At 37.9% G+C, this 26,212-nt stretch overlaps 1 protein-coding gene across 6 annotated transcripts; it reads right to left on the bottom strand.

The window, feature by feature from the left end:
- Positions 1–2,465: 2,465 nt before the first annotated feature.
- LOC106038669 (5'-3' DNA helicase ZGRF1) lies at positions 2,466–26,149 on the bottom strand. 6 transcript variants are annotated; one of them, XM_066996475.1, is made up of 29 exons: positions 26,018–26,149; positions 25,345–25,425; positions 25,141–25,221; positions 24,949–25,005; positions 24,271–24,456; positions 22,181–23,900; positions 21,345–21,427; positions 20,562–20,663; positions 19,940–20,113; positions 19,142–19,247; positions 18,949–19,055; positions 18,600–18,732; positions 16,984–17,651; positions 15,810–15,948; positions 15,045–15,229; positions 14,387–14,574; positions 13,624–13,763; positions 12,367–12,513; positions 10,794–10,908; positions 9,760–10,019; positions 8,867–9,026; positions 8,099–8,176; positions 7,401–7,548; positions 6,235–6,362; positions 5,791–5,914; positions 5,217–5,393; positions 4,961–5,095; positions 4,143–4,404; positions 2,466–2,767 (listed from the first exon to the last, which is right to left on the bottom strand). In XM_066996475.1, exons 2-29 carry the CDS (start codon positions 25,363–25,365, stop codon positions 2,652–2,654), a joined length of 5,940 nt encoding a protein of 1,979 aa, XP_066852576.1. In that variant the 5' UTR covers positions 25,366–25,425; positions 26,018–26,149; the 3' UTR covers positions 2,466–2,651. The 6 variants fall into 6 exon arrangements, with proteins under 6 accessions (XP_066852576.1, XP_047922426.2, XP_047922427.2 ...); XM_048066469.2 differs by having other exon boundaries at positions 21,734–23,900; XM_048066470.2 differs by lacking the exon at positions 26,018–26,149 and adding an exon at positions 25,590–25,925 and having other exon boundaries at positions 21,734–23,900.
- Between the last annotated feature and the right edge of the window lie 63 nt (positions 26,150–26,212).

Raw genomic sequence — 26,212 nt, forward strand, 5'->3', positions numbered from 1 at the left:
GGTGCGCGAGGGAGAGCACTAATCGCTGAACCAGGAGACAAATACGATTACCAGCTCCGAGCCTTGAGTCAGAAAGTCTCATAGACTTTAAGATGTTAATCCCCAACATAATCCTTCCTTTGGCGTGTAGGAATAGTGCAGCCACAAGAGTTGTTTTGTTATTTATATTGGCGTTTAATAAAACTCAGCCAGTGGTGAATGGGCTGCCCACTCTCCAATGGTAATTAATTCCCTATTTCAGTGACCCAATTGTGCTGGGATAGAGCAGTGGGACAGTCCCACTGCCCCAACCCGCCTTTGTGCAGCTACACAGCTCTCGTGCTTCAACAGCTATGGAAACTCATTCTTTTGATGTCATTCAATGAGTTTTCCTTGGGCATCTTCTAAACTTCAAGGACCCTTTTCTTTCTCAAACGCATGAAAAGCAGGACTAGCTTGACCACCTCTGTAGAATTTAATGATTTGGTGAAAGGGCCTTTTTGGGGGGTTTGTGTAAGGAAAGAGAGAAAGAAAATTTGGCAGGCTGCTATCAAACGGGGGGCTATCCAAACTCGAGCGCACCGAACTCATTCAGCTCCTGATTTATACAGGTCTTAAAAGCCACGCTCTCTCGCTGCAAAATACTTGGGCACTTCTCTCATCCGAGGCGTTCGTCGCAGGGGCTTGCCAGCAAGCACGTACGCTGCTGCACACGCCGCGTGTTTGCGCCAGGCTGGGGACGAGTACGGGCAGCCCTGAAAACCAAAATGCGTCAGGTTTAAGAAGGTGTTTTTGTCCGCTGAAGGGAAAACTAAGGAGACCCCTGGAATCTGTTGTGTTACTGTCAAAAAGTGTGTGCGGGGCATTATCTTCTGGCTCCGAGGCAGAGCAGTAGCAGTGAAGTGGCTGCAGAAGGAGTGTGTGAAATGAACACGTGAAGAACATGCAGCAGCCCTGCAAAGCCGCCCCAGCGCAGGCAGCCTCTTCTATGTCTTTATATGCCCTTCCAAAAAAAAAAAAAAAAAACCTTCGCAAGTCACAAACAATTCAGAATTCAACTAAGAAAACACAGAGTGAACCATATGGCCAGGGTGGCTCGAGTTGGCTGCATTTTCCCCCAGACAAAGAAGGGATTGAGAGTTGAAGGAAAGGAGAAAAAAAACAACTTTCCGGCTGATGAAGCTGTTGTCTGGAGGCAATGATCCCAAATCTCAAGGCTTTATTCCAGGCTCCGACTGAGACGTGATATGTCATATGATTAGCATCTTTCATATTTACAAGAGTGGTATAGGCTGCCAGTCTTTAGAGAAAGGCGAGAAAAAGAAGGGGCATATGCTGAAATGGATTTAGCATTTGAAAGAGAGAAAGGAGATCGGATAAATACACTTAAACGAGGATTTAGTTTTACTCCCGTTGAGTTCTAATGGATTGTTGATTGAGATTTTAGGGAGCTGGAACAGAGGCGTCAGCAGCAATTTGCAGGCACTATTCACCCTCTGCTCTTGCCTCTTTTGCTCCGCTCACGGAGCGACGGCAGCGGGCGGCGGCGCCACCTGGCGGCTTACGGGCAGGGAAGCCAGGAGGGAGGCAGAGGAGGAGGCAAGGAGGCTGCTTGCAGGGCACCCTCTTGGCCCTCGGGTGCTTTGTGCGGTGCCAGAAGGGCGAAAACCTGCGGAAGGTTGTTGCTGGGGGGTTCCGGGCAGGCACAAAGCTGGAGCTGCTGCGGTCACCTTGTGGGTTTGGTCCCTGCGGCGTCCCAAGGCTGTTCGGCTGGTGCACTTTGCAGTGTTTTGCTCAGGTCTGGTTTATTTCCAGAGACTGAATACAACAAGCTCATCACTACTTTGTTTCTGAGCTGAATAAGAAGAAAGGAGGTTACTTCTAATGTTTTTAGTGCTAGTAGGGTGCCAGTTCCATGGCAGGTGCGAGAGTGCCTCAGAGGCTTCTGGGGAAGAAGTTAAACAGTGCGGCAGCATCTAGAAATTTTACAAGGCCCATGCTCAGCCCACTTTTCCCCATAAATTAATCACTGAGAATCCTCATATCTTAGTATGAGTTCATACATTAACTACTGACACTCCTCTGTATACCTTTGAGACACCCTATGGGTCAACTTTTGTTGTGATAAAGAAACTTTTTTTCTCATCAGAGACAGTTTCTCACCTAACAGCACTTGCTTCCAAAACAAAATACTTCAGCTAGTTTTGAAACAGGGCCGAGTGACCTTATCCTACGCTTGTAACGCATCTAGATACAGCCAACCTGCTGTCATTTAGTTTTGTTAGACTTCCAAAGATTTAATAAAACATGTAATTTTCCTTGAAAAAACTACATTAAGTCCCTTTTATTTTAGCCACACTCCTAATTTGACTGATTTGTAAATAGACAAAATGACTATTGTTTTACAAGATGAGGTTATGTACATACCTGAAGAATAACAAAATGCTAATAGTACAGTTAGGTACTTTATAGGCTTAAAAGGATTTCAGATATCAAGCAGTTACTTTATTCTTTAGTTTTAGTCATACAAACAAGGGATCAAAACAGAAGAATCAGGACAGAGATACAAATAAAATTTTCCCCCATTAAACATAAATACTAGATTTTCAGTAGTTCTGGTAAATTTTATAGACACACCATTCATATATTGTCTTCATAAAATATGTGCACATTTATTTTTCCTTTTTCTTACTCTTTTCTTCCTTCTCCTTTTCCTCCAAATAACACTTAAGAATGTTGTTCAGCTGCTGCTCACACTGGCTTACATGTTGCAATCCATTTTCCCATTCTGAAAGTAACAATAAACAGGATAATTAGATCTCACTTTACAGCACCCATCACGTAATCAGTCTGTGGTGATGAGAATATCTATTTCCAAAACCCTATCAAGCGGCTATAATATTTCTACTTGGAAAATTGTTGTTCTTCAGAGTTCAGCCATTAATGAGATGCTTCCTCTGATGCCAAGTAGGTAAAAGAATATAATTACTATTTTGGGACCTGTTCTTGCAGTGACTCATTACCAGTCGTTTTAGGAACTGAGCACTCCTTTTGCAGTCTCCACTAAGGTCCTATCTCTCCAAAGGGCAGGGCCTTGCCCAGAGGTAAGGAAGCGTGTGGGTTCCGGGGAGCTGGATTCAGCCAGAGCCTACTGAATGTACTTTAGACATTTGGACCTATTCTTTCACTTTTCTAGTTCAAAGAAAATTGCCAAGGCAAAAATTATGATTAAATGTACTCATGCTTTGAGATACGAAGTGTCCCACTTCAAACAAATGGGAAAACTATCATCTGTTTTGTTTTTTTTTTTCCAAGCTATGTATACCCTGGGAGCGAGAGAGAGACAGAACAAAGGGGCTGTTCAGGCATTTTAAACACCTTCTAGCAAAGGTGCAAGTAGGTGAGAGGCATCACAAGGATTTTTTTGTTTTAGCTGTATTGAGGTGTTGCTCAAGTGTGTAAATACTCATTTGCAGTAAGCTTCAGCAAATATGCAGAAACAATGTAAGAAACTGATTTTCAAAAACTGTTTCTTTTTGTGGCCCAGTAAAACACATGTATTCACAAGACAATGGCCTGTAAACAAAGCAATCAGAAATTAGTAAGAGTTAACTGATCTCCAGTTGCATTGTTGTTTTTTTTTCCTAGTAACTCAGAAGTTTATTATCCAAAAACAAATGAGCCCCCCAGTTGCAGAAAGACACTGCACATTTGTCTTTCATTTGTTAATTCTGCCTACCCAGAAATACTGCTCTATGGACGAATTTGTTCGTAACGTATTCCTGCCTGGGTCTACTACGTAAAAGCAAATTGGGAAAGGACTGGAAATGCAGTAACGGGGTTCAGGTCTCCTTACCAGAGAGTGTTCTTTGTCCGTCTATCTGATGCCATCCAAAGAAGAAAATTAAAGTCCCTTTACTGGATAACAAATACACCAAGTATAAAAGCAGTTTGCAATAAAACTGCAAACGTACAACTTTCACACTTGAGATCTACTTGCGATATACAATATATGTAGTAAATGTACTGTATTTTACACAGTATGTATACTATACATTTTGTAGTATGTATATTGTGTTGTATATATACTGCTGTAAACAGCATATTCTATCATTTAAAAAGATGAGCTACATGTTTTTGAAAATAAAGGAAAAACGTAATACCTTTGCAGTGATGAATTACTCTTCCCCAGAGTCTGTTCTTACTTAGGCAGGCCAGATTCCCAACAATCAACAAATGCCTCTTTGCTCTTGTTAGCGCAACATTCATTCTCTTTTCTGAGTCTATGAACCCCATTTGTCTTGTTCTTACACAGGACAGAACAATGATCTCCTTCTCAGCTCCTTGGAATGCATCTACAGTGGACACCTGCACAGCTTTGATTTCAAAGGCCTCAGAGTGCACGCTGTTAAGCAAATTCTGAATCTGCAGACAAAGGAATATGGATGTTAATGAGTTACGTTGTTCAGCAAATTGCTTGTCCTGAGCAAAAAATCGCAGCAAGCCTGAGTCTACACAAGATGCAAACTAAGAAACAAACTCCAAAGCATGATGACAGTGGAACCTCAGCTAGCTACAGTACGCAGTGAGCCTGTGTTTGATAAAACACCAGTCCACTCAGTGGGGCAACCATACTTTCACTTAGTCATCACAGTAGCCCGTGTCATGCCTTAGATGACTGAGTGAGATACAACTCCAGCTTTGCTACAGAGATGTCTCCACTATCTGTCCTTGCCACATGTACCAACTCGTAACAGCTCCCAGACATGTATGAAATTAAGTAATATTTAATTTGTGTACATATGCAAACAAAAAAAGGGAAAGCATTTTTTTTAAATAAAAATTTTGAATTAAAAGATTTTGAATAAGGAAGAAAAGATTGTGACCAGAAGAATGAAATAGTATTGCGTTTTTTTAAAAAAAGAATGATAGAATAAACAGATTTAAGAAAACTGTTTTACTGATGATATATTATACAAACCTTACACATCTGTGATTTATAAAGAGTAATCACACCGATTACAGATCCTTCTATTCCACTTGCAGTCAGAGACTGGATAAGCTTGACTGTAAAATGAGCTTCTGCCATGTTGTAAAAGCTGTTGTCTTTTTCAGTCTGAAAATAGGGAAGATTGCTAATTTAGCCCTCATTAACAGCAGTTAAAATGTATTTCACTGCCCAGTGACAATGGAAACAGAACAGAGGAAAACCTACAATGAAATGTTTAAAAACTTACTTGCTCCATTCCATTAGCACTATAAAAACATAGAGTTGGAAGCCAATCCAATAAAGGACTTCTTTCTTTCTCAGAAACGCCGTCTATCAGATTTCCTTCATAGAACAGCTCATTGGCTATGGCACTAATAGCAGGGTGGCATCGGTACTGTGTCCGAAGTGGTATTGTTTTATGTCCCTAAAGGATTAGGATGTAGGAAGCGGGAATAGCAAATAATAATAATAATAAAAAAAAATCACTAAATGTTTTGGAATGCCAACGTTCACTTTAACAAAGTTAGAACAAATACTGTTGTCTCTGATTCCTCTACCTGGATTGAAAACCTTACATAAAGGTCAGAAGACAGAATCTGTCATTGTTCCTCATTTCCTTCTTGTTTTACATTTTTTATGTCTCCAAATGTCTGAGCACTGTGCAAAAAGCATTTACAGAGAAATGCACCAAAATGGAAACCGCTTAATTCAAAAACAGGCTGAAACACTGACCCTCTGACATCTAAATCAGAACTCTTAGTGACTTCAGTAGACCTAGAACATAACCCGCCATTTCTAAGGATGTGGTTAGCAGTACATACCATTAAGCAAAGCCGATCAAAGAGAGTCTGCTCCAATCCTTTTTCGTGAACACTCTCAGACCCTTGAATAGTTGGTGCTAATTGCTTAGGGTCTCCAACAAGGACTAGCTTTTCACACTGAAACCTAAATAAGATAATAAAAATTAAAAAGTTCTAAAAAGGACATTAAAATATTAGTAAGCAAAGTGCACACTGTCTTTTAACATCACAGATTGCTTTCCATCAGGTTCTTTTCTCCGTCAACCCTTCTTTCCAAAGTTAAAATAAAATAGTAACTCAAGAAAGGCATCCAAGAGCAGGCCTCAATTTGTAATTGCTCATTCTCTAAGGCAAGACCTTGGAGTTTGTGTCCTAAAAAGACACCCAAGTTTGGAAACTATTTGAGGTTGTGTCACTGCTAACTACAAGTTACATCTCTGCTGAAACACAGACGGATGGCTGTACCTTGCGATAGGAAGGAGAGAAGCAGGTTCGGTCATCTGACTGCACTCATCCAGCATCACTACAGGAAACTTGAGATTATTCAAGCAAGGGAATGGGCAGGCAGCACAGGTCGCTCCAACCACTTTCACCTTTGTTATTAGCGAGAGAAAAATGGAGAGAGAAAAAGTTATGATCATTTAATAGTTAATAGTCTAATAGTTAATAAAGTAATAGTCTCTTTGCAGCACATAACTGTAACTTTAGCAATAGAATGCACCTCCAGTAGTTCTTAGCAGTTCTACAGCATGCCGTGTCATACTCAGTCTCAACAAATTATATTCTAGCTTCTGGTAAAAGACACTGTGTATGCACAGGGGAGGATCCAAGGTTAACATTTCTCGTGCTTGGTGTTTTTCTGTGTTCGAACCATTCATAGATTCTTGGCTTTTAAGGCCAGAACTGGTCTGGCACAGAAAGAGTTTAGATTACACAATCCTCCAAAACCTTTTGAGCCCCAGTGGCAAAAATGGCAGCAACTGCTAGGAGAAGCGCAAAAATGCCACATTGCTCAGATATGCTTTACAGAATTTGTAAAGCAAATTCTGAGCTCAGAACTGCTCTGCAACAACATGGAATTTTTTGAGTCTAGAACTGAGGAGGAAAGGAAAATAACTAGGACCAGAAGATTAGACTTTTCCACAGGAAATGGTAATTCTAATCTAAAATCCAATGCTTTGATGCAAAGTTACTCAACAAAATATATTCGAAATGTTTGGTCTTCTTGACAGCTGACTCTCAGCTCTAGGATAGATTTAGTTCAGTCCTTATCTTTTACCTTTATGATTGTATAAATTTTAGTTTCAAGGCGACAGTAGCAATGTTCAGTAATTTTTCCCTCCCCTCCTTATAAACTAGATTGGTAATATTAAAACGGACTGCAATAAAGTTCATAAAGAGTTTCTATCTCACAGTTTATCATTATGTGGGAACTTCAAGTACAAGAAGTAAGACACTAAGCTATACCTGTGGAATCAAAGCTGTACTAGACTGAACATTCATTTTGATTTTCAAAACATTAGGAGCTTGGCAGTCTCAGGTGTGAGAGCGGCTTCCCAGTTTCTGTTTGCTGGGCCTTGTGGATAAGGCATACCGAATGCTCACTTTCCCACCCCATCACCATGCTGTACCTGTTGCAATATAGTTTTATTGGTCCCAAGTTTATGTTGCTCAATACTCTTCCTTACGTATATTTTTTCAACGGGAGTTAAATCTTCTTTCAGGAGAGCAAGAAGTTCTTTTAACTGTTCATTTTCATTTCCTGAGCCAGCGTGTAAACTTCGAAAAGATGTTATAACATGCAATACAATGACCAAAAATAACAGAGCTTTCAGTGTTCAGTAAACACCCAGTACAGAAAAATAATCGTACACTGTGCTAACCTATCCCCAAACCAACTGAAATACACATTTGAAATACAAATACAATATAACACCTGTTTCAAAATGGACCGTTATCCCACCAGCTCAGACCCACCACCCCAAGCAAAGATGTACACGTAGTAAATGGCTTCTCCAAGCTATGCAGCTGATTTCAGAGTGGATTCTTTGTGTAAAATGCCAAATCTCTCACTGCCATTATTCGGTTCTTCTCTGCTAATTTCCATTGAAAAGCATTAGCTCCATTCAGCAACAAATCAAATGCCTAAATCAAAGTAAAATTTCTCCACTGTGTCAGGGCGGTGCGAGGGGGGGGACAGGACGCATGGAGAATGAGATAGTCACATTGCAATCACATTTTGAACGACTTCAAAATAGGCATTTTACAGCATGCATACTATCACGAACCTTACAATTGTCTCAGATCCCATAAAGATTAAGATTTTTACCTATAAGGAAGAATTGCTTTGGTGATCTTCCTAATACTTCCCACTCTGATAAAATCTTCAAATCCAAGATCAAGTAGACTTCAAAGAAAAAGAGATAATACACATTAGAAAAATGTAAAAACTTTGAAAAATTTAAAAGTGGTTCTAAAGAGGCTAACAGACGCATCAGAACATCAAAGGACACAAATGTCTACATTTTACCAGATGAAGTAACTTGGACCACAGTTCAAGTAAATCAAAGTAAAAAGAATTACCTCATCATGCTTTGTCTTAAAAATGCTCAATACTTTTATGATTCTCCTCTCATACACAATATTCTGTTTGTACTTTCCCTTCCTACTTTTATCCTTCCAAACCATGAGGTTTAAATCCTGTATTAACCTCTAACAGTTTCTTTTTCTTCTCTTGGTATTTGATGAAGCTTCCCAAGCCTGATCCTCTCCCCCTCTCTCTCTGCTACTGCCATTTCCCAACACTTCCTGAGCATTCCTACTTTCTGACATGGGTGGATTCTAATAGTAAATTTGATGAGAGTACGAGATTAGTCCCATATAAAACAGTCCAGCCAGTCTGGCAGTCTTTTAGAACAGGCATGCTGTGCAAAGGAGCAAGGGTAAAATTAAAGCCCCTGGGCAGCAATTTATAGGGGAAGAACGCAATCTCTCTTAAGTGTTGTACTGCGAAGAGCAACACAATTATCATTACCGCTGAAGCACACTATTGTCTTTTGAACATCAGTCTGTAAAATCCGAGTTCGCTGTAACCTACCCCAGCAGTATCCGGTCAACGGCAACGTTCGTGGAAGAAGCAATGAGAAGTTTCCACGGAGCTGGTCTTGGACCCTCCTCAGCTTCACTGCTTTCAAAGAGTTGTACTAGGAACAAGATCACAACAGACAGCAAATAGCTCTTTCCAGCTCCAAAAACACCTGGCATTTTAGAAAAAAAGGCAAAGTTACAAGAGAAAATTGTCTACAAAGCACAGTTCTGATCAACCATTATAACATAAAATTATCTTGTGAAATATTGTGCCATAATTCCTCTAAAAACATTGCATGTGCTTGCTTCAGCAGCTGTAAGTATCCAGGGGCAGCCATGAGGCTTACCCTTTACTGCATGCATTGTTCACAGAACCTACGGAAGAGGGTAAGCTATTTTTCCTAAATTTTCTGGTTAAATAGATGCAGTACTTGTTATGAAGTCTCATGCAACCCTCACACTGTTGAAAGAGGTACAGAATAAGGAATTTGAGATGATGATGATTTTTGGAATGACTACTAATTCTCACTAGATTAATACACCTGGCAGCCTAACAAAATCTCATGCAATTTAAGTCTAATAGTATCTGTATGAAGACTGCCATTATTGTCAATGTATTTACTTTGCCAGGATCTTAAAACTTACATTTATGGTAACTGCATCTCAATACTGATTTAGAAATAAATAAATCTTTGAACTAAGATGTTACTAGTGTTTTTATGCATGTTGAATACAGGTAAACCAGGACAGACAGAAGAATAAAACAAGGAAAAATGCACAATGAAGATTTGGTATGATAATTTAGCAAAGCTAATATATTTAAAAAATATCTTTAATATGAAAACGATAAGCAGAAGATACTAAATATATCAAAATTTGTAAATAATTTTGTTTGCTACATACCACGTATGATTGTGATAGGGAAGATCTGATGTTCTTCCACTGGTTTGATATTTTCACGTGAGGTCATCATCTGAGCTATCTGAACCAGTGACGTGGCTTGATCTGGATTCAACGAGAAAGTTTCGATCATCTTTTCAGCCAGCCCCATCGCCACTTCAGTGCTGACAGGTCCATGCATCATTGTGCCTTCCAGGCTCATGGCAGGTGGAGTAAATTTTCTTTTGTTGGCTCTCTTAGCAGGTTTCTCAGAATCAAGATTCCTAAGAGAAATATAACAGTCAAAACAGTACGTATGTATGAATTGCATTGCACGGTTCTGACATTTCCACACACCTGACGTCAAAATGCTGAGACTTTACAGTTAACAGTTGACGTAATTTGCTGTCCCCTGCTCTGTAATATATGCCTGGGGTGTATATTCCTGCTTCTTATTACTTCCCTGGCTGAGAACTGGATCATATAAAACAGGCTTTTGGCTTTTATCTTATTTAATATGAGGTTATGCTTTCAATCTGACTCACTCCGAGGCTGTGAGACTCGCAGAAATAAGAGTTGTAGAATCACAGTCAGAGGCAGCAAGGGTTCGTTTAATTACTTGTTCGATACTGTGAACCATAAGCAGTCTTGGGAATATCCCCATACTGCTCTGATCCTCCAATATTTTTTTTAAGGCTTTGTGTCAAGTAATTCTAAAAATTGGGAAGAAAAAACAGTTACAGTGAACCCCAGTGAAGTACCTCCATTAATGTAGTACAGTCACCTTTGTTTTATCAGTCTAACGGTCATAGTGATGCCCAACATTAATCTCTAGGTTCTGAAATGTGGGCTGCTGCTAAGTTGAAAGAAAAAACTTAAAATCCATGAGTTACAGTTAAGCAATGAATATATTTTCAATTCTCATCCTTTGCATTGTTTTTCTAATTTTAATTTTCCTCGTCTACTTTTTAAAAGGGCAAATGCAATGCTATTCTTGCTGTTTTTCTGTACTTATTTACGTATTGCATGTTCACATTATCACTGAAATAGTAACTTACATTTTTAGTAGATATGGTATTAGTGGTAAAGTAGATGGATTGAAGTATTCCTCCATATTTCTTAAAGATGTAAGCTCACCACTAGCATTACAAACTAGCAACGCGTGAACAGATACTGAAAAGGGCACAGAAAAATAAAATTAGGAAAAAATTAAATAAGCCAAAATTTCAAATCAGATAGAGAAATGAATTACAAATTGATGAAAGAATAATGAGGCCCCCTCTAACTGAAACCAAGCTAACCCAGTTACCAAGTCTGACTGAATATTATAGAGAGACCTATTAGCATTTCTTTTTAAGGTGTGCTAATTTGAAGCATTTGTGATTCCAACATTAGACACTTTCTGGGATGGAAGTTTAGGTAAAAATCCTTACTCTTTCTAAAAAAAACTGAAATATTTCAGAAGGCTTTGAGATTTAGGAGGTGAGCTTTGTAAGTAGGCCTTCTGTACCACAACGGTTAAATAGTTCTCTTAGAAAAGACAAGACAGGAACATTACACCAACAGTGGGCTAAAGTTCCATCTAGCCTATTTCCGAGTTGTCCAAAAATGAAAGCCTAGGGAGAGTATAAGAACAGAACAAGTATTTAATGATATTTTTGCTGAGTTCTCTAACAGTATCATACTGTTCTGGGGCTCAGGGACTGGCTAAGTAAAAAGGGCTTTCTAATACATTTAGTAACACATACACTTCTATTTTATTTTTGTTGATAATTGGTAACAAGTATGCATTACTTAAAGCATTATTTTCATTGAACTTAGAGTTTTAGTTTTACAATGATTACAGAATTATGAAATAATCTGTATTTATGACCACGAAGGATAAATATGAAACCCTGTGATTTAATAACATTAAGACTGAAAAACTGTATGTTAACTCTTCTAGACCCTCACAGCTTGTGAGATCCAGTCCTGCAATTCACACTCAGGGAACAAAAAAAACTAAACCTCCCATTGCATTTCAAGTCTGTGATTTTGATAGCAAGTATGTCCACAAAGAACTCGTATGCCATTGTATTTATTTTTCTCAATGTAATTCAGAACAAGAGTTTAATGTAGGTTCACTGAATTATGCTTTGCAGGAACTCTCCATCTAATGAATACATAGAAAGAATAAAAAGATTAATCTGTTAACTTAAAGCACTCAATTAACCTGATTAAGCAGCAAGAATAAAGCCTCTCGTGATCAAGCACACAATTTTCACATTGCATGAAAAGAAAGCAAGCAGAGCTAACTTGATCTTTCTCTCCCTTTCCATCAATTTAGTTTGACTCAACAGCAAAAATAAGTAACTTTTGCATCACGTTTGGCAGCATATTTCTTGCTATTCTGTGACATCTACAGACCTACACTGTTTCTCTCTCTCCACTTAAAAGGCCCACTAACCTTACTGTTCACAAATACTGTTTACTGTATTCAAATTACATATTCAAAGATATTTAAAGAAAAACAATACTGTGAATTAAATCACTTTTTAGATCTAAGAAACTCACATCTCATCCTTCATAGCTGGCTATTTTTCTCACAATAGCTGCTTCCCACAATTCTAAATTACTTAGTGTACAACTTACTATTTGATTGCCAGTTTGAGGGGTAGTAGCCTTTCAGTGGTAGTAATTCTACTTCGTTGTTAGAGGATGGTCCAAAGAAGGCGCTACATGCAATGAAGGTATCAAGGGGATCAAAGTTCAGAGTCTTTGAAACAACCCAAATATCATCTGTCAAAATAATACAGAGTTCTCATTAGCTTTTCCAGCTGCTGTCTTTTAAAGAAAATGAAGCCAGACAAAATAGCCAAACATTTACTATGTTGTAAATTAAACCATTGCTAGCGTGACATTAGGAAGTATTAGAAAGTCTTAAATATGTGCTGGTTTGGTTCTAAAAGAATGAAAAAATAAAAAAAAAAAATCTAGTACTTCCTGTCTGAAACTGATGGTAACAGTATAGCGCTCTCCTGAATGTGCTTTGCATCATTTGACTTCTGACGAATCTTAAGTGTTACCCATGTTGAGAGTGTTTGGAGCAAATCACTTAAGTATGCTACCAATCTAGTTAACCACTTTTTTCTCTCCCCGTTCAAAACCAACACATATTGCAACCTACAAATGTTCTGTTTTGTCAGGCACAGCTGCTGGGACTAAAGCTAACTGCGCTATTCCTGTACTACATATGTTTGCCTCTAACAAAAATGACCAACAAGTTATTCACACACAGGTTAAAGTTTTGCTTATGCACAGCTTCAGAATTTAGAGTTACAAAAATCTGATCTGTCGGAACATTTCAAGAGTCTACATAAAACATTCTCAAACACGTTTATTTCTCCCTAATTTCCTTTACATAATCTTCTAGAGCAAAATTAACAAACTAGGAAGATAAAAGTATCAATTCAACAGTTACTGAAGCAAAGAACTATTGATGCTGTCAGGATCACATCACTGCATGTTCTCCAACTCTGACATTTTGAAAAGTTAAATGAGATAGGCAACAACTATTGAAACAACGATTCTTACATAAAATTTTCCTTAAATATTATCTATTTGAAGAATACTGGGCTTTCCTGAAACTTCACCTTTTCATAGAATTCAGGCACTCTAAACGTAAGGACATGGAATTTGCTTATTTTATTTTTTTTTTTAAGTTATTTGAACATTTGCAAAAAAAGATGAAATAAGATACTTCATTGCCCTTCTAGAATCATACTTGCATTTTCAGAGTTCTTATGCATTCAAAAAAGGGATTGAGGTTTTAATTATAATTCAGAACTTTAAAAGGCACAACGTGAATCTAAACACAGACTATTCTTCCGATGCTTAAGGTTTGCTTACCTTTGCTATAGACAGAATAATGCTCCTTTCTGCTTAGTTTGACGTACAATTTATTTTTAGAATCACCATCAAATTTCCCATGTACATTCATAAATTTCTTAAACTTACTACACCGTTGTGTTTGAATTTCATAAGCTTTCCTGTTGAATTGTAATTTTAAGAAAAAGCGTGTCATTGATTTCAGGCTCCCAAACGAAAAAATAAGAAAGCCCCACAGACAGGACCAAATTATACCCCACAGACATTGGCTGTTCATCTTGTTATATTAGCAAGATTTAAATATATGCATCTCAACTGAAAAGTACTTCTCTGATATTCAGCGCAGTTAAATTCTTTCCCTGACAGTTAAGCAGCACAGAAGAGCCTTAGAAATAAACTCTAACATTACAATTAGAATATGTATGATATACATCTATTTTGAAAAGCATCACTAGGAGAATAAATCAAAGGCTATTGCAAATTCTCTTATGAAAGATTAAATGAAGGGTAATTCAAATGCAACCCATAAGGGTTTTCATTAAGAAATTAACATAAAACTGCTGGTAAGCAATTTTGATTCTTGCTGAAAAGAATACTGACCTGAGATGCCACTACTGCAAGTATTAATCCTTCACTTATTTGGCTTTTACACTTGTACACAGAACTGCAACCTCTTTAAACACAGTTACTGAATGTACCTGTTAAATGTTCTTGAAACCCAGAGTTACTAGAATTTTTATGAATCCTGCAATTCACATGAAAGTTTTATATCATTTCAGAATACCTCACCAAAAGCTGGCATCCCTCAAAGAGAGAAATCTTTTGACTTCGGAGGTATGTCCCAATACTTTTTATATCATGAAGCACTACACTAGGCCTGGACTTTATCTGTGCAGGATTTACTTCTTCTATCCACTTGAAAAATGAACACCGCTCAGCTCTTGGGGCATCACAGGCATAGAACAAACGACCCTAGGAAGGGGGAAAGAAAAAAAAAAGACCATTAGCACTTTTAAATGAACAAGCAGAAAGAAAAAGTAAAGCATGTGATCAGTACCAGCTGCTATACAAATACGCAGATAAAAATCTGAGATTTCAGCATATTTAGCTGAAAAAATAAGGTTGTTCTGTGAAAAGTGCAGTTTCTGAAGCCAGCCTGTATAATCATGGGTTACAGAAATCCAACATAACCTAAAAAAATATATAAATTCAAGATTTTCACATATATAAAACACTTTCTGAATGGAAAGAACTATTACATCAGCAGTGCTGGACATGAGCAGATACTACAACTGGTCTTAAAAGTGATCTCTAACAAACACATCACTTTAAGCTGTAATTGTAAATCATGCAGAATTGCCCTGTAACTGTTCACACCATATGGTCTATATGACAAACAGACAAACACCCGGAACTGTAAGCAAACAAGGAATAAACAGCACCTTGTTTTGACCTTCTTTTTTCACCATAACAAGCTTAGCAGGACGCATATGACTGCAGAGTATGACACCGCTTTCTTTGCTCTCGCTTTGCCCATCTTTCAATGAAGTGTAAAATGATACATCCACTTTTGAAAGAGCATTGTGTAATCTTTGTGACAACTCAAAAAGCATGATGTTTAAATGCTCTTGACATAGAAAGGAGAATAAAAGAGCAATTAGTACAGCCCTAAAATGGTTACACACGTACACAGCATTCAAATACATTTCACTTGAAACTTTCATTTTTAAACAAAAATCAAAATACTTAATCTGAGTTCTAAAAGAAACGACGTGGCCTGCAAACTTCACATTTTGCAAGTAAAACTAACTTGTTCTAACTGCCTTACTTTCATACAAATCGTGTTTAATCATGTAACTCCAAATGATACAAACACTAAATAAATGTACATTTAAAAAAAAAAAAAAGAAGTAGCAGCAGCTGAGGTAGGACCATAGACTGGTAAACAGGAGCAAGGTTACATAGTTGAAAAGACGAGTATTGATCTTTTGTTTTGTCTTTACAATTTCTGCTATAGGCTGAATATATTTGAGTATTTTTTATATATATAGATATATATAGAGAGATATATATGCAAATCCAAATGCTAACAGTCCTTCCAATAGATGATGCTGACGATCTCTCTCCCTCTCACCCTGTCTTGTAAAGCTTCAGGAATACATTGCTTAAAAATGACAGCTTTTTATACTGCATGGTGTTAGACATACCTGTCAAAGCAGCTTTAAAAATCTGTTTGTAGTGAACATGAGACTGAAATACAATTGGTATGGCAATCTTTCTTTTAGGAAGATTAGCATATTTTACCTTGTCCATATTAGGAAAAGACAACTCAGAAACTGTTATTTCCTAAAAAAACAAAACAAAACAAAAAAAGAACTGTTAAAAGTTTTCAAAAGCTTTCAAAACCCTGAGTGAGACAAATTTGGATAAACGGCTACCATACAGATGCACCAAAAGTAGTTTTTCTTCTCTTTTTCCTTTTTTTTTTTTCCAAGTGTATATTGGATTCTCAATAATGATTACAACCAATAGAAAAATTTCAGGGCCTCATTCTGCAACCAGAAGTTTCAAAATGAAGCCTGCTGAAGAAGAACCAGTTTTCTAAAAGCAAAATATAATATTCCTTTTCGCAAATATTTATGGATTTTGTTAACTGTAAGTACAGAAACATGTATTCAGTAAGACTGCCAACAGCAGTAAAATTCAGTACACATGGAGCTGCAGCATGGTGAGCTTGAGCTATCATTTAGGTTGTACACTGAAGTTAAAATTTGCCCCTGAAAAAACAGCCTGCATTTTTAAAAACACTGTTTTTTGTTTCTTTGTTTGGTTTGTTTTGTTGGTTTTTTTCCCCTCAATTTACTCCATTTTTTTAAGATAGTCTACCGTTCACAAACAGGTGCAGTAATTGCTGATTTTTAGGCCCTTATTCAAGGCCATAATTTGCTTTTTCGTAATTAAAACTGATGATGTTTAAAATACTTCAAAATTAGAGACTATGCTTTGAAGCAAGATGTGGGCATTCATGAAAATGTTGCTCTTTCGCAATTAAGAAAACCACTTCTTAAAAACACATTCTTGCAAATCAGTCCAATGTATTTTATTTCGTCTTCCTGCCATCAACATTTGGACTAAAAGTCTAAATCTGGTGCCAATGTACACCAAGGAATTACCTTTGCAAAGGATTAGTCACATCACCTAAAAAAGAAAATCATTAGCAGCTGCTGTCCTGCAGCAGAGACTCTTGTGTTACTACACATATAGAACCGTTTCATCCAATCATACTGATAATATCTTGCAGGAAGTCAGAAAAAGGAATTGCTTTGTCCAGAAAAATGTGTTTCTGTCAGTTAAACTGTATCTGCTTGAACAGTTACACACCTGGACATCTCCTGTTACAGTGTGGCAGCTCAGGTGACTTAACACCTTTTGTGTAGGTTCACCTAAAGGAGCCTGACCTAAGTGCAGAGAAAGTAACTTCCTCTCTGAAATCAAATCTTGGCTGCTGCTCTTTGCGCTGCATTTACCAAGCATGCTCTTTGCTGTCTGCAGAGGCGCAGAGCCGGGAGCGTTTTCATTCACAGCGCTGCTCTGGCTCTCTCCTGTGTCACCCAGCAGCATTCCGAGGATGCTCTCAGGACAGATGCCATCCGTCACTTCCACATCATCGCTGTTTTGAGTTATCAAGTCACACTGAGTACTGCTTTGATATTTCAACCACTTGCTTTGTCTACAGTGCGAAGTCACATTAGGGAACACTGGCTGTACAGATTCCCTTTGTCTGTCTTCCATATACTCTCCAAACACAGAGGTTTCATAATTCCTGTCCTCAGGGCCAGAAGCACTGATAGGAAACGCTGCTGACTTGCTGCTAAAACTGACGACTGAAGAGCCAGAAGATTGCTGACTCTTCTTGCTGTTGGTTAGAAAAAATTCCACGTTGGGAATCTTCTCAGTGCCAGGAACAGTGACAAGTGGAGTTCGTGTTTTAACTGTGGGTTTGAGTCTTGCAGGGCTGCATTCCTCTGGATAGCTGCGTTTCTCCCATGCTGTAGAGCAAATACGTCTTATAAGCAACTCGTAGCACTTCCAGATGGCACATTAACTTCAGACGCACAAAAAACTATGATAAAGAAAGAATTCCAGGTTCTTCGTTTTACATCCTGACTTCTAACTGACAAGCTCTTTTTACTGTGCCTATAGAGTGCCATACTAAATGTCCATATAAAATGATTGATTTCAAATGTGATCCTTTAATATTTAAATCCATACATCCCAAACACATTTCTGTAGGCATGCTACTTAATAAAAGTAAATGGTTGGTAGAAATTATTTAAACATTAATTTGCTTTGGAGGTTATTAAACGGATATTGTTGGTAGGTCAGTGACAGCTGCCATCTGGAAAGCAATCAGCTTAACATCTCTTCCTTTTTCCAAAAAGATCACCCACAAAACTGTGCAAAATTAATATTAACCAATGGGGATCAATAGATTCTTACTACCACAAGCATCCTGCCGGCTAAATTCATTATCAATAAGAAGTGACAGTCAATGACAGGTGTCAACGTCATCACTGGAAGTGGGTCAGAGGGCAGCTGAATATGGATTTCAAATAAAGCAGGTAAATGAATGAAAACATTACTACGAATTAGAAGCTTAGCTTACAGCCTTTTTCACCCCTCCAGACTGGAAGATTTTTTTTTTTTTTTGAATAAAATTACATCATTGTACTTAAGTTTCTATCAGGAAAAAATAAGCGGGGGTGCAGGGTGGGAAGTATGGAATCCCAGGCTAATTCAGCTAATCTGGAAAAAAATAATAAAATAAAATAAAAATAATAAATATTTTTTTAAATAAATAAATAAATAAAAGTTATCAAGACATATCTCAGTGTATTTTCAGTGCCCAGGTTTTATATAGTGCAACTCAGTGTGCTTCAAAAATCATCAAACATTTCCTAGTAAAAACAATGTAAACTGCAATTAGAATTTCTTACTGAAAACATTTTCTGAAAGTTCAGAATCACTTGGAAGGTTCCTGTGAATCAGGGGGGTCTGGATGTCTTGAACAGTTTCTTTACTTCCTGAAGCTGGAGAAACTGAGGAAGTCAGTTGTACTGATGAAATCATCTACAGAATGAAGAATTAACATGTCAAGTGAATGACTGGGTAAAAAACAAAACACAATAAACACCCCGATGATAGCTCTTTTGTCACTTTTCTCTCTTGTCATTCTAGACAAATAAAATGTCTCTGAGTTGAGATAAAGTAACAAATAAGACATGAAGTTGCTGCTATGAACAGACAGAAACCCCAAAAGATCTCCAGTAGACAGTCAGCTCACACCTTGTCAGCTTCCCATGACGACCACTGCGTTCGTCCCAGATTAGAACATGAAGGTGAGCCTGACATTATCCACAGTGGAACTTCAGAGTGTGCATTCAGTGCCAGTGCTAGGAAAAATATGCAAAGGACAGAAGTCATGCAGAATAATTGTTCCGAGGCCAATCACTGCCATTCTACTTTTACTTCCACTTACGGGACAGATCTACTATCGATTCTTTAATAAAGTTAGACTTCTTTTCAAAATTCTCCTCTCCAATGAAGTTGGTATCATCCTTGTGAAGCCTTCCTGAACCTGGAGACTGTACCAAGAAAGTATAAGTAAAAACTTGTTAGAATTTAAACTTTTAACCTCTTTATACACAGTATCTTTGTGCAAAGATACTATTTCTAATTATAAATTTCAGTATCTCTAGCCCATTCTGGAAGGTTAAAAAAAAAAAAGCATCAATATACATACAGTAATAGAAAAATAATATTTTATTTAATGTTTCATCTCACGTTTCTTTACGTCCATGAGGAATAATAATAATTCTTGTAGTCCAAGAAGGAAAGTTTTCCAAGAAGGAAAGTTTTAACCCTTGTTTTGGAACCATGTAGAAATTATAGACAAAATTTCCAATCCAATCAATTATACTGCTATCATTTGGAAACAATCATTATAAAAGCTCCTTGACACTTTTCACTTCAAGGCATCTGTTCTGTTGGTTTTTGTTGTTGCTGTTGTGTTTTTTTTTTTTTTTTTTTTTTAAGTGAAATGGATCATAGAATCAAAAAACAATTTATATCTTGCAAATGCATATTCCTGTGACAAAGATGAGGAATAAAAATTATGTCTAACTGCAAAAGTTTTAACCATAAAGTATTACACTTGATTCTTAGTCATTTTGATATGATTGCGTTATTCTGAAAATGAATTCTCTTTTGTCCTATGTTTTCAGGATATTTTCTTGCAATAAGGTCAATAAGAATAACTTTGAAAAAAACGTTTTACCTGGCTGAAGTCAGAAAGAACATAATTGCTTGAAACCGGAGGTGACAAAAATCTCTCAGCTGCAAACTGCGTATTATCTGGGTACTGCTGCCATCCTAGCTGCGAGCAGGGATTCCTCAACATTATCTCACTAGCTGCTGATCCCTTTATTTGGTGCCCTTGAAACTCAACAGGCTACACAATACATTGGAATTATTAACTGAATAAATACTGTTCAGGAACTACCTACAACTGAAAAAAAGTACTTTCCATAAATATAACAAAAATAATCTCTGAAACTAGGGAAAGAGGAAAAAAAACACCCCATGCTTTGGAAGGTATGTTTCTCTTGCTGCCCCACAACTCAGCACCAAGAAAGTTTTTGTGCAAATCTCTGTCAACAGAAAATTGTGATATTCTGACATAATGTGTTTAGCCTTACTTTCATATTGTAAAATTTAAGTTTAAACTATCAATGGAAGACTTCTCACAGAAAAATGTACTAAAATGTGATCTGCGAAGCAAGTTACGAAACTGGTTAAATATTTATTAGAACTTATTGTAATGTATTGAAAGTAGTCAGCTACTGGCTTGAATGTTAAGAAATGCTATTAATTGCACTTCAGTTCCACAGAAATTGTACCTTTGGTTGGCAGTCAGATGTCCTAGGGTCTCTTTGGCCCAGTGCTATTAGTGGAATATACAACTCAGTTTGCTGTAATAAACTGTCCACACAGTTGGGCTGCTATAAAAGTATCAAAAGCTAATTAGTCTAACAGCTTAATAACCTCTTAAGGTGAAAAGTTAAGCCAATACATCAAGATTTTTCCAAAGACCCGATCTATTTATCCAACAAAAAGTGTTTTAAATTACAGCTTTTTATTGGAAGCCCAGAACAGTCCATGATAGGATAATAAACTATACTTGCTACTCAAATGGAAAATGAGAAGCAGAATTTAATGTAAAATCTTTCTTTCCCTTTGGAAGTGATTGAAAGAAAAAAAACTGTTAATAGAATAGCACGCAAATTGGTGTGAAGCATCAAGCACAAACAGATTGCTGCTGTATTTCAAGCTAAATGCTAAAAATTCTACATTCAAAAAGATGATGAAAGAAAAAAAAAGATGGTAAAAGAAGACGAGGTAGGGAAGTATTAGACTTATTAATGATGTGATACTAAACATAACTAGATATTACAATTTGCATTATGTTTCTTGTCAGACTTTTAGCCTCCTGAACTAGCAGTAAGGTCTGCAGGGTGACTTTATTTTTTTTTTAAAATCTATCAGCTTCTTAGTTGATACCACTAAGCAATTTCCAGCTCAACCTCTATAGTCTGATAAACCAGGAATTGTATTCAGGAAGCCTCATAGAAAGTGAGTTTATTTTGTAGCAACTGATGTATATAATTAAAAAAAAAAATTACCAAAATGCCAGAAGAATCAATGCATGAACATGAAGATGCCTCTATTCTTTCTGAGTAAGGCATTTCTGTAAACTCTTTTATAGCTACGAGAGACAGAAAAGCATAACAAGATACAGCAGTCATTTGACACGAAAACATCTGAATAATTACTGACTTTGCAACCCTTACCCATACAAATAATTACACAGTTAAGATCAGCTAAACTAAAGAAAACAGGGAAGCAGATTTGGAGGACATGTTGTTGCCTTAAGTGCTAAACATTGCATGAAGTAACCTTCATAAACATCACTACAAAAATATGACTTCTGAATATGAACTGCCCAGCAGGAGAGATAAGAGTACAGAAGTCAAACAGGTAGAGTCAGACATAAAACAGAAGCTAACCTAACCTTCATCTGTCACAAGTGGTTCAAATATCTCTTTAGAAGTCTCTGCTTCATATAACATGCTATTATTTTCCTCCATCTTTTGTAAGCTTTCTAATGCTGTGCTATGTTGAGACAAAGCTCTTAGAAGAGCGATATTGTTTACCAAGTCAGGAAGATCTGATGAATTTTCAGCCATTGCCGTGCATTTCAGGCAATCCATTCCTATTCTTTCACCTTTGCAGGCTTCGTGAAAGGCATTTATGCTCTCTACATTTTCAAACTCAGTTTCACCTATTTCTGCTTCCTCTGGAGCCGAATGGCCTTTTCCTAAAGGATAGATAGCACTTCTGGAAACAAGAGTATCTTTCTTGCATGAAATGCCAAATACATTTTGATGATCTTCTGCAATATATTGAAATGGGCCACAGCAAGGATCAGACTGTTGTGACAAAGCCAGCAAAGGACTACCCGGTTTAGTGTCATCACTCTTAGTACCCCAGAAATGTTCTAGATCATTATCTGGGGATTTTGTACGTCCAAGCTGCATAACATCTTCTTCAGTCCTTTTCTCCACTGGAGAAATTATTCTGCTGGTAGTAATACATGAAACGCTTTCAGTGTTCTCAAACATAACCGATTCAGGGTGACACTCAATAACATTTGTGTCATCAGGCAAAAGATCAGAGTGTTTGTTTTTTATCCCTGGCATGCCATTAGCAGTATTCGCTGTGCAGCCACCAAGATCATCCTTATTGTTCATGTCTTCGACACTTAGTTGGTTTTCATTCATCTCCATTAAGTAGTTTCTCTCATCCGAAAATTCCGCTGTGATTTGGGTTTGGTTTGCAGAGTCTTCCACAATTCTCTCTCTCTCTCTAACATTGTTGTCACAAAGCTGCAACAGTATTCCTGCAGCACAGGTATTTCCATCATTCTCTCTGTCAAACGTTGAACATTTGATTTCTTCCTTTTCACAGCAAGAATGAAGCCTCAATGCAGTATTTGGTGCTACATCTCCCTCTAAGCTGTCTGGACTTTTCGAAAGCACATCTTCCTCAGGGAGCTCTTTCATATTTCTTTCACACTGGTCTCCATCATCTGTGTCATTAAAATCAAAAGCCTCCAATAGATTAAAGTTAACCTGCATTATCTGCTCATCTTGTCCGCAGTCTTTTTCACATGTGCTTAATTCCTCCTTCACAATTCCAATTTCAGTCAATGTTACGTCCCCAGAGACCCCCAAGTCCCTATGCTCTCTTTCTGAGCTTTGCTGTGGCTGAAGGTGACTTTGTGACTTGACGGATGAATTCTCCCGAAGACCATTAGTCATCGAATGCTCTCTGCGTGTGGAGAGATGTGTTTCAAAGATGGTAGGACTTGCAGAACAAGAAGGGACAAACTGGCTTTCATGTAGTCTATTTATGGTGGATTCAGATAGGAAGGAGCTATTTGTATTGCAGGGATCCCATAAGTGTCGACTTAAATTATTTGCCTTTTCGCCACGTCTTTGTCCTGTGACTTCTTTATCACAAGGTTCAGACAAATTTAGAAGCATTTCAGCATTCCATTCCTTTTTATCATCTACAGTTTCCTTTGTAAAATATAAGTTCTGAATATTTTGAGCAAGTCTTTTATCAGAGTTGCCTGAAAAGGCAGGTAGGGTTGTGCTCTTTGGGTTACACAAACTATTCGTGTTTTCTGGTGCTTGAAATCTAGAAAGACATTTGGTGACTTCAGGTGTTGCTTCCTCTCTGCATGCCTGTGTTGTTTTAGATTTCAGAAGAGCTATTATCTGTGCCGTGCTCCTGATGTTCTGTGATACTGCCCCATGACCAGTTGTCTGACCACTAGGTTTGGTGTGGCCAGTAATTAGAGGAGATTCTGGCTTCACAAGGGACTGATCAGAGCTTCTCTTCTCTATTTCATTACACGTATCAAGAAACTGAGGCGAAACCAGTGAGAAAGACCCATGGTCTCTATTGTTATTTGTAAGTGCATCTTCATGAAAGTCTGTAGATAAATTTGTTTCTGCATTCTTCTCACCAATAGTAGAAAACAATGGAGAGGTAATACAAAACTTGGCTGGAAAAATACCCTGACACTGCTTAGATATAGATGATGTTGCGGGGTTTTCTCCATCTTCCATTATTGGTGTTTTCTTTTCAACTTGGCGTGGCCCTTGGAAACCCTAATAGAGGAATTTAAAATTAATTCTCCTCAGAAATCAGCTTCACATTTCGTAAGCAAAAAAGTTGAAAATAGAGCACATTCCATAAAACATATTCTGATCAGATAGCACATGATGATTCCACACGTGTATAGAAGTAATCTCAATCCCTTGCAATTTTCACAGCAGCCTTAGCAGTGGTGATCCTGCTAAGCTAAACAAAGATTTAGTAAACTTTGGAAAAAATAGCTACGACCACTAACATGTCCTGACTTACAGTTCCAAAAAAAGCAAGAAAACATTATTGATATATTTACTATTCAATTAAAAGATGCGATCTTTGTGTTTTAAAACGCACGTTAATATCAAACAACTTTTTGAAGAGACATACCGTAAACTTCCTTTTCAAGCCAACAGACAAATGTCTTGAGGGTAGAATACCAGGCTTTACACCATTTCTATTCACTTCTATTATTTCTGCCTTCCTTGGCTGATCTTCACAAGGTTTTTCATTCACTTTTACTGCTTCAACTGTGATCAAATATCGTTCACTTTCTAAATTATCTCCAGCATTCACCTGGAAAAGAGAAGGAAGCAGTATGTACATAATAGTGCCATATGAGAAATTATATGTCTTCTAAATATTGTGAATACTGACAGGTAAAAAATTCAGGAATGTTATATTTTACACTCAGCACATCACAATGCCATATAAATAGTTAAGATTAAATAATACTGGAAGAGACTAGCATCTAGTTTCAAATTATGCTCATTTAATATATTACTGTAATACACTGCTTCTACCCAAAAGAAATATAATTCTGTAAATCCCCCACTTTGGCTCTGGAAGAGCACTAGTAAGGCTTATCAACAAATGGAAGCTGGGTTAGCTTTCCATTGCTTACATTGTAGCAGACTTTGATGATACTTACGACAGAAAACTGCCATATTGCTAGGGAAAAAGTACTACCATAATAACCAGACAAAAAGGAGTTTGAAATGCTTCCTGAAACGCAAACCACAATCCTAAGCATAGAAAGATATAAGAAAAAAATCAAACAAAATATACCTGGGATTTTATAAACATACTGTCCAAACACTGCCCTTTATCATCAAACAAGATTGCCTGCAAGGAGAGAGAGGAAAAAAAAAAAAAAAGGAATTTTCAATAATCAGTTTTATTTCACAGATCAACCAGATCGCCACTGATCATCCAGCAGCAGCAGAAGCTACGACAGAGCGTTAAAGCTGAGTCCTTCACCTTATTTCCTCCAGTGCTAATCTTCAGAGTTCCATCTTGCCATGTTTTTGATTTTTTCATTTTTTGGTGAGTGTATAATACCTGGTTTAAAAGCGGGAAACGTTGAAACAACAAGAAGTAAGAAAACGTTTAAATTAACACAGCAGCTATAACGTCGTTTAGTTTATTTTTACTTAGCCGTACGGGGTTCAAAAAAAGACTTACAGTAAATTCTTGAGAAGACATTGCTTTGGCAAAACAGTCATCCGACAGCTTGCTGTGCAAACACTCACATCTTCGTACCGCCTGAGAGGTGGGGAAATGTGCAGAACAAGCCAGTGTCGTGTGGAAGACGCGTGTACAGAAAAACAGATGTCAGATCACTTTTTTTTCTCTCAAAAGAAGCAGATACAAGACAACGTAAAGGCAGTGGGATATATACAGCTGATGAGGACATTTCAAAGACACACCTTAACAGTAATGTAATGCAAAGCCTATAGGCAAATATGGTGTTTTTATAGATATTAACGTACTTTCTACGTTTTAGGGGAAGTAATTTGTTTAAACGAACGGCTGGTGGCTATGAAAACCTGCAGTGACCATGCTGCGACTCAGAATCGACCAATTTATCCTACAGATGTTTGCTTGCAGCAAAAAAATACCATTATTTTTCTGATAAAAAAAATAAAATCAGAAGCCGTTAAGCCGTTTACACGCTTGCATTGGCAGCACGGTAATTTAACAAACAGCCTTTGGTGGCGGAGGCAGGACCAAAGCCTTATAAAAGCTCTGGCGACCCTGACGACCCCCCCCCCCCCCCCGCCCCGCCGCCACCTCAGGGGCAGCGGCACCCAACGGCCGCCGCGGCGCGAGCTGCGCTCCCCCCGCCCCCGCACACCTGAGGCGGCCGCGGCCACCGCCGCGCTCCGAGCTTCCCGCCACAGCGCGCGTGACGTCACCGCGCCCCGCCGGCCGCCGAGGAAAGCCCCCGTCCCGCTAGACCACGCCCCTTCTCCTTTGGCCACGCCCCTCTCTCTTAGCCACGCCCATATCTCGCCAAGCCACGCCCCCTCCCCCGGCGCGGCCCCGCCCG

This window comes from Anser cygnoides, chromosome 4 (genome assembly GCF_040182565.1).
Source record: "Anser cygnoides isolate HZ-2024a breed goose chromosome 4, Taihu_goose_T2T_genome, whole genome shotgun sequence".
NCBI classification, from domain to species: domain Eukaryota; kingdom Metazoa; phylum Chordata; class Aves; order Anseriformes; family Anatidae; genus Anser; species Anser cygnoides.

Coding starts and splice junctions, on each gene's coding strand:
- LOC106038669 (XM_048066469.2), bottom strand. CDS start 25,365: ATGTCTTCTCAAGAATTTACT. Junction 9,027..9,759: donor CCCTATCACAATCATACGTG/GTATGTAGCAAA, acceptor CTAAAATGCCAG/GTGTTTTTGGAGCTGGAAAG. Junction 2,768..4,142: donor AGTAATTCATCACTGCAAAG/GTATTACGTTTT, acceptor TGTTACTTTCAG/AATGGGAAAATGGATTGCAA.